We start from the raw sequence: 13,981 nt of genomic DNA, 5'->3' as shown, positions 1-13,981 counted from the left end.
TGCTGAAAATTCAATAGTTTCATCTCCGTCTAGAAGAGATTGTGTGCTTCTTTTTTTAAAGTGCCCCAATCTTATTAGATGTTTACAACTCATACCCCAAAATCTTGAAGTAGAATCAAGACATGATACCCAGAGAAAACCATAATTCAAAAAGATACATGCACCCCAATGTTCACTGCAGCACTATTTACAATAGCCAGGATATGGAAGCAACCTAAACATCCATCAAAGAGAAATGGATAAAGAAGATGTGTACATATATACAATGGAATATTACTCAGCCATAAAAAAGAACAAAATAATGCCATCTACAGGAACATGGATGGACCTAGAGATTGCCATACTGAGTGAAGTAAGTCAGACACAGAAAGACAAATATCATATGATATCGCTTATATGTGGAATCTAAAAAAAAGGGTACAAATGAACTTATTTACAAAACAGAAGTAGAGTCACAATGTAGAAAACAAACTTACGGTTACCAGGGGATAAGTGGGGGGTGGGAGGGATAAATTGGGAGACTCAGAATGACATATACACACTACTATATATAAAATAACTAATAAGAACCTGTTGTATAGCATAGGGAACTCTACTCAATACTCTGTAATGGCCTATATGGGAAAAGAATCTAAAAAAAAAAAGGGGAGAGTGGATATATGAATATGTATAACTGATTCATTTGCTGTACACCTGAAACTATCACAACACTGTAAATCAACTATACTCCAATACAATATTTTTTAAAATAAATAAATGAATAAATGGATGAATACAGGAAAAAAACTTATAGAATGTTACAATTAATATTTGTACAGTAAACTGTATGTAAATTTTACCTCAAAAAAGAAATGTAAACAAATATTGAAAGTGTTAGTTACTGATATGCATGCTGAACTGTTTATGGTGGTATACTATAACACTATTTTTCATTTATATAAATGTTTGTAAATTTTCATAATAAAAAAGAAAAAATCCTGAGAAACAAAACCAAAAAGAATCGTGACATGGAATGAGGAATAGGGTGAAGTCAGGAGGCCTGGCAACGGTCCTGGCCCTCTTGGATGTGTACCTGGGAGGGACCCGTCCCACTGCTAAGCCCCTGTTTCCCATGGTTCCCCCTAAGGTCTGTCCTAATGTTAAACTCTGTGTCAGCTTTAATGCTCGACTTTTGTTTTTCCTGCTAAAAGAAAGCAGAGTGTGGAGTGAAATAACAAACACAGTAGGCAGAAACAGGTCTGAGGAGCAAAATGAGAACACAAAGAGAGAACAGAGCAAGCAGGACAAAACGCAGTAAGGGAGAGATTGGAAAACTAGTCACTGTGTGCCCACTAATTCAGACCAAGGCAAGGGGTCAGTTCCTGCCTCTGACCCATCTCTGCTTGACCCCCAAGTGGATCCAAGAAACAAAGAAAATTCATGTTTTTACCTGTTGCAAATGCTTTCCCACAGCCTGCATGCTCACACTGATAAGGCCGGTCTCCTGTGTGTGATCGCTCATGCACCTGTTATTAAAACACGGGCATGAGTTTATTTCCTTGAGGCACTCCACAGGTGGATGGTCTCCACAGAGACCTTTTTTATTTCCCCACTGCTGAATTATGTTGTTGCTTGTATGTTATTTTTGAAAAACAGAAGATAACTTCTTTTCTCAAAAACTACAGGTCAATAATTCTCAATATAGACCAAATGTTGTACGTTAAGAAGTACTCATTTTAAATAAGGAACAGAGGACTTCCCTGGTGGCACAGTGGTTAAGAATCCGCCTGCCAATGCAGGGGACATGGCTTCCATCCTTTGTCCGGGAAGATCCCACATGACACGAAGCAACTAAGCCCGTGCGCCACAACTACTGAGCCTGCACTCTAGAGCCCGTAAGCCACAACTACTGAAGCCTGCGTGCCACAACTGCTGAGCCCGCGTGCTGCAACTACTGAAGCCCATGTGCCTAGAGCCCATGCTCCATAACAAGAGAAGCCACCACAATGAGAAGCCCACTCGCCGCAACTAGAGAAAGCCCGTGTGCAGCAACGGAGACCTAACACAGCCAAAAAATAAAAAAAAAAAAAAAAAAATATATATATATATATATATATATAAATTAAAAAATAATAAATAAGGAACAGGAATACTGGAGGTTCGAGTTTTTCTAGAGTGGTCAAAGGTGTTTGAATGGAACATGTACCTGGTGAGACGCAGGAGTACAGGAAGACGCTACACACCATAAGGCTAAGAGTGTGGAGGCTGCTGGCAGAGGGGCCTCAATCTGAGGCAAGGCTTCACTGCTGACTAGTGGTGTGGCCATGGCACTTGCCTTCTCTCAGCCTCAAAGTCCTCTCTGTAAAGTGGGGACATAATAGTACCTACGATAGAGGGCTGCTGTGACAAATGAATACTCATGACAATGGCCAACATTTACTGAACCTTTACCACATGCCAGGCCATTCTCTTCAGTACTTTACATGTACAGAATTAACTAACTTAATTCCCACAACCACTCATTGAGGGAGGTACTTTTATCATCCAACATTATAGATAAGGAAAATGAGGTACTTAAGAGGTCAAGTAACATGTAAACACTGATAAGTAGTGGAGATGGGCTCTAGGGCTGTTATTCCAAATATGCTAAATGCACATTTCCTGACACATTGTGAGCTATTCAATAAATGTTAGCTATTATTTTTATGGGTCATGGTATGTTGTATTTAGCTGCAATCAAAATACTTGGCCTATGTATTTGACAGACAGGACAAATTAACACCAACTTTCACTACATTTCAGCAAATCACTGTTAACGGAATGATTACACATATATCTCCCATGTAATTACATAAATTTCACATTTGAGAAAAATGTATTCAAATATGTAGAGTACCCCTATCATGTGTCACGTAGTATGCTGGACCTGAGGGAGCCAGAGATGAAAAAAGCATAGTCCAAGCCCTCAAAGAGTTCAGTTTCTAAAATCTGCATAGGCTTTTGTGTGAGTGTATTTGTATCTTGATAGGTGAGGGAGAACAATGGTGTTTGAATACTGCAAACACATTATATTGGCATTTAATGCCTTATTCTCATAACTAGACATAGCCTTTCCTTCATATATACCTTAAGATGATGAGCTGTTGTATATAATTTTCCACATCCGTCATAGCCACATCGAAAGGCCTTCTCTCCACTCTGTTGAGACTTAGCAGTTACTCTTGTTGCATGTCCTTGTAAGACAATCTAGATGAAACAAAAAGTATGATTTAAATTATTTATACAGAAATAAAGTAGATGAAATTACAATTTTCAGGATAAAAAAGATAAAACTGTAATGTGGTTTTCCAGACTCAGGTCATCATTTTATGAAGATTCTATCATGCTGAGCCAGTTAGGTTAATTCTGTTCCATGGCTGAAGTCAGCAGCTCTGGAAGAAGTCAAAAGGAGATCCACAAGGGGGCATAGTCAGCGCTCACAGGTCGATTCCCACTCTAGAATAAGTCAAGCCAGGGAGCATCCATCAATGCATTATATGCAGGTGTTCCTTGACATACTCCAGGGAATTAAGTGTTTATATATATATATATATACGTGTGTGTGTATATGTATATATGTATATATATATTTTATAATGTATATATGTATTTCAGGACATATGTTCTAAACAATGTAAAAATCATTTTCAATTTCAAAAGCAAAGGAAAAGAGGGCGTTAGGTCATTTGGGTCGCCTGTGGGAGACATTACAATCCATATGATCCTAGTCTATACTTACATAGTGTTAAGTAGAAGATCACTTCTCTGGAACTCAACACAAGACTTTAAACAACTGCACTGATGTTAGAAGTTTTTTAAAGATTATGACCTATTTTAGAAATTGAGGTACCATGAAAATTGAAGAATAACTTTTTACTCTGTGGGCATGTGGTGATGGTGCTGCCACATCCTATCTGTGCAGATTGTCATACTTGGCTCAAAAATGACTCCGGGACTTCCCTGGTGGCGCAGTGGTTAAAAATCCGCCTGCCAATGCAGGGGACACGGGTTCGAGCCCTGGTCCAGGAAGATCCCACATGCCATGGAGCAACTAAGCCTGTGCACCACAACTACTGAGCCTGAGCTCTAGAGCTGTGAGCCACAACTACTGAGCCCATGAACCTAGAGCCCATGCTCTGCAATAAGAGAAGCCACCACAATGAGAAGCACGTGCACTGCGACCAAGGGTAGCACCCGCTCACCACAAGTAGAGAAAGCCCGCACAGCAACGAAGACCCAATGCAGCCAAAAATAAATAAAAATAAATTTAGTTTTAAAAAACTGCCAAGCCAAAGGACTTTGATCTCCAATGTAAATAAAATTAGTTTTTAATGAAGTCAAAACTAGTGGAAACCATGAAAAAGGGCCTTGGATTCTAACAGAACATGTAAAGCATCAACAATGCTGCATGATGCTAACACATTTACAAATTCCATTCTCGTGTGTTACCTAAAATATTAATCAAATGAAACTCTCATTTGGTTTTCATAACCCCACGAGATGGGTAAGGCAAAGATTATTGTTCTCATTTAGCTAATAAGTCTCAGATCCAGAGAAATTAAGTAATTTGCCCACAGTCACACAGATACTACATAGCAGAATGGAAGCTCGACTGAGATGTTTTTGTTACAAATTACATGTTACTTTAATAGCATGCTGTTCTGCTTAACTAAGGGTGGTGTAGCTGAAGGGCAATGACAACAGTCATAGCCTACCTGAAACACACATATCCCATCATCCTTATGGTTCTTACAACTGAACACATGGGCATCCTTAAACAGAGTACTTCAGATGAGTGTTTTCAAATTCGATACTACTGGGGCTTCCCTGGTGGCACAGTGGTTGAGAGTCCACCTGCCGCTGCAGGCGACACAGGTTTGTGCCCCGGTCCGGGAAGATCCCACATGCTGCGGAGCGGCTGGGCCCGTGAGCCATGGCCGCTAAGCCTGCGTGTCTGGAGCCTGTGCTCCGCAACGGGAGAGGCCACAACAGTGAGAGGCCCGCGTACCACCAAAAAAACAAAACAAAACAAAACAAATTCGGTGCTGCTGACATTTTGAACAGAATAATTCTTTGTTGTAGTGGGGCTGTTCTATGCCTTGCAGGACATCTACCCAGTATATGTCCCCAATTGTGACGACCAAACTTGTCTTCAGACACTGCCAAGTGTCCCCTAGGGGGCAAAATTGCCTTCCCACGAGCGCATTAAGTTTTAGGTACTCTAGGTCTTTCTTGTTCTATGAAATCTGGTTTCAAGTAAGAGATCAGCTCAGCAGCACAACTAGTATGCTTATGTTATAGATGAAAGAAAAAGCTCTAAACTGTAAGCAACACAATGAAAAAAAATCTAAAGCTTTGAAACAAGACTGTAAAAAAAATCTATCGCATTAGGTATAGACCTCTTTACTTTAAAGTTCAGCCAGACACAGAGTTACAACTTCTTAAGCAACTCTGGCAGAAGTAGGATGAGTACTAAGAGACAAACCAAGACGTTACAGGTCCTGCTTATTTGCAGCAGTTCTTCTGGGATATTTTGACCTTTTAATACCATGTATTGGGTCCTCAACCTCAACTATGGTACTCAATTGTTTTGGAGGATAGAAGATTCAGGAACTTCTGGTCTAGCACTTAATGAAGAGAAATATGAGTCACAAATACAAGCCACATATATAATTTTTTTTTTTGGCCGTGGTGGGTCTTCGTTGCTGCGCACGGGCTTTCTCTAGCTGCGGCGAGCAGCGGCTACTCTTCGTTGCGGTGCGCAGCCTTCTCATTGAGGTGGTTTCTCTTGTGTGGCTCGCGAGCTCTAGGCACGCAGGCTTTGGTAGCTGTGGTGCACGGGCTTAGCTGCTCCGCAGCATGTGGGATCTTCCCAGGGATGGAACCTGTGTCCCCTGCACCGGCAGGCAGATTGTTAACCACTGCACCACCAGGGAAGTCCCCACATATATAATTTAAAATGTTCTAGTAACTACATTTAAAAAGGAAAAAGAAACAGGTGAAATTAATTTTAGTAATTATTTTATTTTACCTAGTATGCCCAAAATATTATCATTTCAAAATGTAATCAACAGGAGACATTATTAATGAGATATTTTACATTCTTCTTTCTTTTTTTTTTTGCTGTACGCGGGCCTCTCACTGTTGTGGCCTCTCCCGTCGCGGAGCATAGGCTCCGGACGCGCAGGATCAGTGGCCATGGCTCACGGGCCCAGCTGCTCCGCGGCATGTGGGATCTTCCTGTACTGGGGCACGAACCCGCGTCCCCTGCATCAGCAGGCGGACTCTCAACCACTGCGCCACCAGAGAAGCCCTACATTCTTATTTTCATTGTAAGTCTTTTAACTCTGGTATGTATTTTACACTCACGGCACATGCCAATTCTGACTAGTCACATTTCAAGTGCTCAGTAGCGACAACATTTTGGACAGCATAGATCTAGTCTGTAAGGAGATGTACAAAGTGAAAAGGAGAAAAAGCTACAGTCAGAACAAAAATCCTATTCAACTTTCTTCATTTTCTTTGTCTATTGGCACAAACACCAAATGGTTATATACCTGCAGATAAAGAGTAAGCGTGCTTTTTACGACATTCTGTTTCAGCAGTTCTGAATTCCTAGTATGTTTCTGAGTTCAGAAATTATTGATCGTAATAGAATTTTATGCTAATAGTATAATGTTATACGGACCAATGGTAAATTCACTCATTTTTTGTAAGACCTATTCTAGTTTATTACAAGTGTAGTTACAACTGTCTTTCTTTAAAAATATTCTATTATTTAAAAACTTAATTGTTAGTCACTAATAAGAGACAAAACCCTATTGGGCCACTCCAAGGCACTGACCTACATCTCTTGTATATATTTACACTGTGTTTGCATTTTCGTAGAGTTTGACTTTGATAGATTTGACATACTGCAATATAAAAAATATTAAAGTCTCATTTTATGAATTCAAAGACTTGAAAATTTTGCCAAGAATCATGTAGTTTCAAAGCTGGTGGGCTTAATGATTTACAAACTGTGTTTATATTACTGCTACTTCATGGCATCACTTCAGTGATAAATAGAAATACTGGCTATCCAGCAATGCTTAAAGCATCAAATTTTTACCAGTGATTTCTTTTATTATCATTATTTTTATTTACTTATTTATTTTTTTGCAGTACGCGGGCCTCTCACTGTTGTGGCCTCTCCCATTGCGGAGCACAGGCTCCGGACGCGCAGGCTCACTGGCCATGGCTCACGGGCCTAGGCGCTCCGTGGCATGTGGGATCTTCCCAGGGCACGAACCCGCATCCCCTGCATCGGCAGGCGGACTCTCAACCACTGTGCCACCAGGGAAGCCCTCTTTTATTATTTATTATTATAAATATAAAATCTTCTTGATAACCCCCAGCAGTACTACCCAATGGCATTAAGTGGTGATGCTAATGCTCAAGTTAAAAAGTGTTGCCTGAAGCAATAACTTTAGGAGTTAAATATGATAAAACACTTGGAAGACTGCAAAAAACTATGAGGGAGCAGTCAGCCAAATACTAGAGATAATTGCTGAGAAAAAAAGGAGCAGCATTAAAGCAGTAATATACTACAGTGATTATATGAGCTCCAAGAACATCCACGCACACAAACACCAACCCCTCAAACAAATACAAAAACACATAATTCATAACAGAGTCTTGAAATTTGAATTGTAGATCTCCCAGAATGCATCTGTGGCTACTCTGTACTTAACTACAAACCTTGACGAGGCTCTGCAGCTCTAGGCTGTTATTTGGGTAAGGGATAGCCAAGGACTGAACCCAAGGTGAGCATCTGAATCAAGGGCAGCCAACCAGTGGCCATCTGCAGCCCAGGAAGGAGTCTGGTAGAAGCGGTAAAAACAGCTTTGCCCAGAAGGAACAATGACAACTAGCTAGACTGGACCTTCTCTCCAGAAGTTGAAAAGGAAAGTATGGAGGGAATCAGTTGTAAACAGAAGAAACAAAAACATATAAAAAACAAAGTAGCAAGGGTTAGTCAGTCACAGTAAGGGTGAAGGCCCAGAAAAAGGATCCACAAACTGCCGAGGGTGGGGCAGACAGAAGACCGCCTGGTCTCCAAAACTGCTTTGGACTCCAGAACACAAGCTTCATCTGGATTTCTGTGATATTTCTATTTCTTTAGTGCCACTTTCATCCATATAATGAATTCTGAGACCTGAGGAGGTAATCTGAGAAAGCTGCTGCCTAATGCATACACTGTTTTTCTGAATTGGTAAGATATTCCTAGGGAGGTAGTGAGTTCTTGCTTTCATCCCTAGAAGGGCTCAGAAATGCTAAGAGAAAGAGATTCTAATATAAAAAAGTAGCCTTACATACCTGCATTTTTTTCTCTTGCTCATTTTCTCCAATCATTCCTGAACCTGTTACGCTTTCACTTCCATCAATGGACACCTATAGGAATAAAATAAAGCTTAAAAAATTTTTCACATATTGATAACTGTTTAGGCTGGGAGATAAGTACATGGGTACATTATCATTTATTTCTGTGTATGCTTGAAAATTTCCATTATAAAAAATGGGGGAAAAACCTTTTAAATTATATAAATGATATCATTTCAATGCAGGAAAAAAAACACGGCCCTTTTGATGTAAAACTTAATTGAGGGGTTTCTCCGGTGGCACAGTGGTTGAGAGTCCACCTGCCGATTTGAGGGGCTTCTCCGGTGGCACAGTGGTTGAGAGTCCGCCTGCTGATGCAGGGGACGCGGGTTCGTGCCTCAGTCCGGGAAGATCCCACATGCCGCGGAGCGGCTGGGCCCGTGAGCCATGGCCGCTGAGCCTGCGCATCCGGAGCCTGTGCTCCGCAGCAGGAGAGGCCACAACAGTGAGAGGCCCACATAAAGCAAAAAAACAAAACAAAACAAAACAAAAAACAAAAAAAAACTTAATTGAGATTTTCCTTCACCTTTTCCAAACTCTAGTTTCTACTTTATAATTCATAAGCAGTTCCATCTATACCTCATTGTTTCTTTTATGGCACTCATACTTGAGTATATCTTTGTGTGAATTACCTGCCACCCATTTCTCTTCTATAAGCTTTCACTCCATTCCTTTTTTTGTCTTCAAATGTTTCTTTCTACCCTTCACTTCTTTTAAGATAAATGCTGATCTTCTCCTTGATGCTGTCTGATTTTGACTCTGAATTCCTAGTTTCTTATTTTTTTTTTGCTTTCTTTTCTTTTAATGAAAGATAAAGAAGCTGTATCTGGGATGTTCTTCACATTGTAAAATGCTGTACCTTTGCTGCATACTGTTCCAAAGCACTGATGGTATCGGGATCGATTGTGGCATCCCCAGTGTGTAGACCTGCCACCGTCCCATCAGCCTGAATTGCCAAGATGGTGTCAGACTGTGGGACTTGCACTGCATGGTGAATGTAAGCTGTGGTGCCATCTTCCAGCTGAACTGCCTGTAATGCACTCTGGTCATAACTATCTGAGGGAGTAGAAGAGAATGGCATTAAATTAAAGGTAGTCTGATAAACAGTTACATATTTAAAGGAAGAAGGGAATGAACTTTTATCGAATATTTACTATGAGCAGGGCCCATGTGCTTTATGTATGTTATTTCATTCAATCCTCACAATGATTCTGTGAGGCAGGTATATTTACCACCTTATTGTACGAATGGGAAACTGAGGCTTGAGGAAGTAAAGTCACTTTCCTTAGGACCCAGGAAATAAAAAAAACTAACAATTAACAGTCAAAAATCAGTATGCAGGGCTTCCCTGGTGGTGCAGTGGTTAAGAATCCGCCTGCAAATGCAGGGGACATGGGTTTGAGCCCTGGTCCGAGAAGATCCCACATGCCACAGAGCAACTAAGCCTGTGCACCACAACTACTAAGCCTGCACTCTAGAGCCCGTGAGCCACAACTACTGAGGCCCGTGTGCCACAACTACTGAAGCCTGCACGCCTAGAGACCGTGCTCCGCAACAAGAGAAGACACCGCAATGAGAAGCCCACGCACTGCAACGAAGAGTACTCCCGCTCTCCAAAACTAGAGAAAGCCCACACGCAGCAACGAAGACCCAATGCAGCAATCAATCAATAAATTTATTTAAATAAAAAAGGAGTACTAAAAAAAAAAAATCAGTATGCAGAGAAACCAGGATCTGAACTCATGTCAGTATGACTCCATGGTTTTTCCCCCTTCTAAATAACCATACTAAGAAACATGCAGCATTGTGAAATAATAAATCTAGCCAATTACAGTGAACCTGTGATCAACTCCCACTGCTAAGGAAAAAAAATTTTCAGAGTTTACTTTTCTCAAATTTAAATAAATTTATTTACAAATTCAAATATTCTAAATTTTAAAAAATTTCTTCCTTTGGTTTCACAACAAAATATAGTCTTTTTAAAACATTTATAGTAATTCTATAATAAAGTATTTTATAAAGTCATAACAATAGCTAATATTTATTGAGCATTTACTATGTGACAAACATTGTTCCAAGTGCTCTACATGTTTGTACATTTTGTCTTCACAACTACCCTATGATGTGGATACTTATCATAATCCTCAGTTCAGATGATGAAACTGAAGCACAAAAAGGTTAAATAATTTGCTCAGGGGCACACAGCTAAAAGACAGCAGACCCAGATTTGAACCCAGATAGTCTGGCTACAGAGCGGTGCTCATTGCTCCTATGCATTCCACCTCAAACCCCTGGTCCTCCCTACACAAAGCTAATAAACATGAACATTTTGCCATATTTGCTTCAGATAGTTTTAAAATTTTTATTTAGTTTTAAAGACCAACACAAGGGGCAAAGGACCTTGCTAAAGACATTATATTTAAAAGGAAGAAAAAAATCAACAATTTAACTTTCAAGTGTTTAATTTCATATTTTAAAGGCAGCCTCTAGTTGAAGTCTTTCAGGGACCAGGGGTTTGCTATTTCAACCTATTACTGGACAACTCAAATTATTAGAAAGTTTTCCCTTAGACTGTGCCAAAATCTACCATCTTATATTTGAGAGAACAATCATAATCCTTCTTTTACATGACAACAGCATTTCTGCAACTAAAGGCAGGTCTTATTTTTCCCACACCCTACCTCCCCCTTATTTTATTCAAATGTTCAAAGCTAATTTACCTTTGGAGGTATGGTGAATAAATGCTGTAGTTCCATCTTCTAACTGCACTGCTTGCCCATCCTCTAAACGCAAACTGTCCCCTGCTCAAGAACAATGTTTACATTTAGACCCCATATTTTCCAAGCATATTCTGATAACTCAACAACAACAGAGTCAATAAACCATTAAACACATCTAACAAACCTACACTTCCTTGATGGATACTTCAACACTTAAATAATTTCAGCAAATCTGCTCTGAATAAGTGTTTAAAGGTAAAAAGATATTAGAATACCTGTTTTAGGAATATTTACCAGGGGATAGGGGAATTGAAAGAAGGAAAAAAAAAGAAAATGAGAAGGCGTGTAGGATTTACCTCAAATAATAGAAATATTCACTGAGAACTGTTGCCCATTTATCTCCAGAGTAAAGTCTAGTAATTTCTTTTCCATTAACTTCGAGAGAAAATCTCAATTAAGTTAAAATGGTCTTTAGATCCTCTCTTTGACATCTACCTATCTCCCCTTTCAGAAGGAGACCTAGAGATCAGGACTAAGTTTAAGTAGTAAGAGGCAGTTGGAGGCAGCAAATACTGAAGTATGAGAATCAGAAGGGTAAGTAAATATCAAATACTTACTACTTTTAGGTATGGGTACATGTTGAACATAGGCAGCAGAACCATCCTCCAACTGAATGACCTGACCATCTATGAGTTTCCCATCTAGAACAAACGATTTAAGCCAATAAGTTAGCACAAGCAAAAATTTTAAACTTTATACAATTTCAAAATGATATCAACTATAAAAACATACACTACTTAAGATCATGTTCATCTTGATTCTTCCCTCAATGTTCTGAGGCAATTCAATAACACATCCAGTGATCCTACAGAAAGCAGAAAATCCTCCCTCAGCCATCCTTTCTCCCCTCTGATTTTCAATTACACAAGATCAAGAGGAAGAGTGGCTCATCTGAGCAAAAGCTACATGAGTCAAACCTCTATGTACCTTTCAGAGCCACTAAGGAACCGTGACCCTGACCCCAGCGAAGCTGAAACTGGGAAGATAGAAAGATGTATCAGTGCACACGAGGCCAGCTGTCATTCTCATCCCTGGGGGCTACAAGTCCCTTGACTATGTATACATATGCTCAGTAGCTTTCCAAAAAAACAAGTAATTTGAGAACTAGGCTATTTCTTGGAGCAAAGTAAACACTGATTTAGAAACAATGTTATAAAAGCAAAACCAAATGTCTACTTTTATGCATATTTTGTAAAAACATTAAATAATAATTTAAAGGGAAAAAGTGAGAAAGGTCTTACTAAAAATAGGTCAGGGACACTACCCCCTCCCCTCTTCCTCACTAATTCTGATACCCCAGAGTATCTTCCAAATATCTCAAAAGGTGTCCTCAAATTATCAAAACAAAATTTAAGTTAAACTGAAATTACTACCATATGTAGTACAGTGTCTGTAGGAGGGATTGGGAAGCGGTATAACTGTTAGGTGTTCCAACTCTGAGGTTATGAATTGCTGGTAATAACCAATGGGCTGTATATGAGGCACATACCTTTAGAATTGTGTTGTATATAAGCAGTAGAACCATCTGCAAGTGTTACTGCTTGCAGGCTTACACCTTCCATATTTTCTAAATTGTCACCGTCTATTATAAAAAAAAAATAGTTATTTTCTTTAGGTAACTATCATATGTGTGTGCTGTTTAATTTTTTTAAAAATAAAAATTAGTCAAAAGGCAGATTGCTTAACTTAGACTCAAACAGGATTTCTTATAGCATTTACAAAAAATATTTCTACACCCTACTATACCAGCATCCATACCAGGGTAAAAATGCTCATAAAAAGGCTTAGCTTTGTGTTGCCTTTAGCTAAAGGAGGAGGAACAAAGTAAACAGTATTGTAAGTTTTCATTTTCCCTTAAGATAAATATTTCCAAACCCACATGATCCCTTCAAATAAGATTGCTCACCTGCCACAGTTACTGCCTCTGTCAGGCACAAGGTAACATGCTGAGCCTCCATTCCTCCTCCAGGAAACTCTGTCATTCCCTGAGAATCTCGATTTATCTGGGCTAACAACATTTTCTACCTTGAAAAAAATGTAGGCATTGAGAACAAAGAATGATGTATATGAAATAAAATCTACAAACAATATTTATGAACCATAAAAAATTGCTACGGAAGTGAACAGTGTTTGAAATAAGCTGAAATTTCACTTAATATGCAGGGTAAAAGTATTTGCCCAAAGTCCAGAGCATGCTTTTAATAATTCATCAGTAAACTATTGAGCACACCCAAGTCTTGCCCATCAGTTCTGTACCATGTCTAAAATTCCCATAATTAGTGCTCTTTGGGTTTAACATGGTTGAATATTCCCACTTAGAATCCATGAATGGATTGAGTTAATCCTGTTGACTCAATCTTCAGAAATCTATGCTAAACCTGGCCACTTCTCACAAGCTGTGCCATTACCTCCCTGATCCAAGCCACTACCATCTCTCACCCTGAGATGTTACTGCAATAGCACCCTAACTGGTCTCCTTGCTTCTACTGTGACTTCCCTCATCTCCTCTCAACACAACAGTCAGATTGTCCTTTTGAATGAAAAAGTTAGATCACATCTCTCTTCTGCTCAAAACCCTTTGATGATTTCTCATCAGAGTAAAGCCAAAAGTCCTTACACTAGCCTATGAGGCCAATGATCTACTCTCCGTCTCATTCGTTCCATTTCAGCCACACTGGTGCCCTTGGTTTCCCTCAAACATACTGGATGTTCTGCTGCCTCAGGACCTTTACATTTGATGTTCCTTTTGCTTGAAACATTCT

The 13,981-nt window shown here is 39.5% G+C and overlaps 1 protein-coding gene across 1 annotated transcript in view; it reads right to left on the bottom strand.

Annotated features, from left to right (window-relative positions):
* The window catches only part of ZNF143 (zinc finger protein 143), a 55,728-nt gene that overhangs the window by 25,494 nt on the left and 16,253 nt on the right, over positions 1-13,981 (bottom strand). The window contains 8 exon segments of the mRNA XM_007471384.1: positions 1,430-1,505; positions 3,106-3,225; positions 8,377-8,451; positions 9,299-9,495; positions 11,160-11,240; positions 11,777-11,860; positions 12,709-12,801; positions 13,126-13,244. Coding sequence (XP_007471446.1) covers positions 1,430-1,505; positions 3,106-3,225; positions 8,377-8,451; positions 9,299-9,495; positions 11,160-11,240; positions 11,777-11,860; positions 12,709-12,801; positions 13,126-13,237 — 838 coding nt within the window. The 5' untranslated portion in view covers positions 13,238-13,244.

Source organism: Lipotes vexillifer, unplaced genomic scaffold (genome assembly GCF_000442215.2).
Source record: "Lipotes vexillifer unplaced genomic scaffold, Lipotes_vexillifer_v1.1 scaffold6, whole genome shotgun sequence".
In the NCBI taxonomy this organism is placed as follows: domain Eukaryota; kingdom Metazoa; phylum Chordata; class Mammalia; order Artiodactyla; family Lipotidae; genus Lipotes; species Lipotes vexillifer.
The sequence above is the reverse complement of the archived record's forward strand: the minus strand, read 5'-3'. Positions and strand labels throughout refer to the sequence as shown.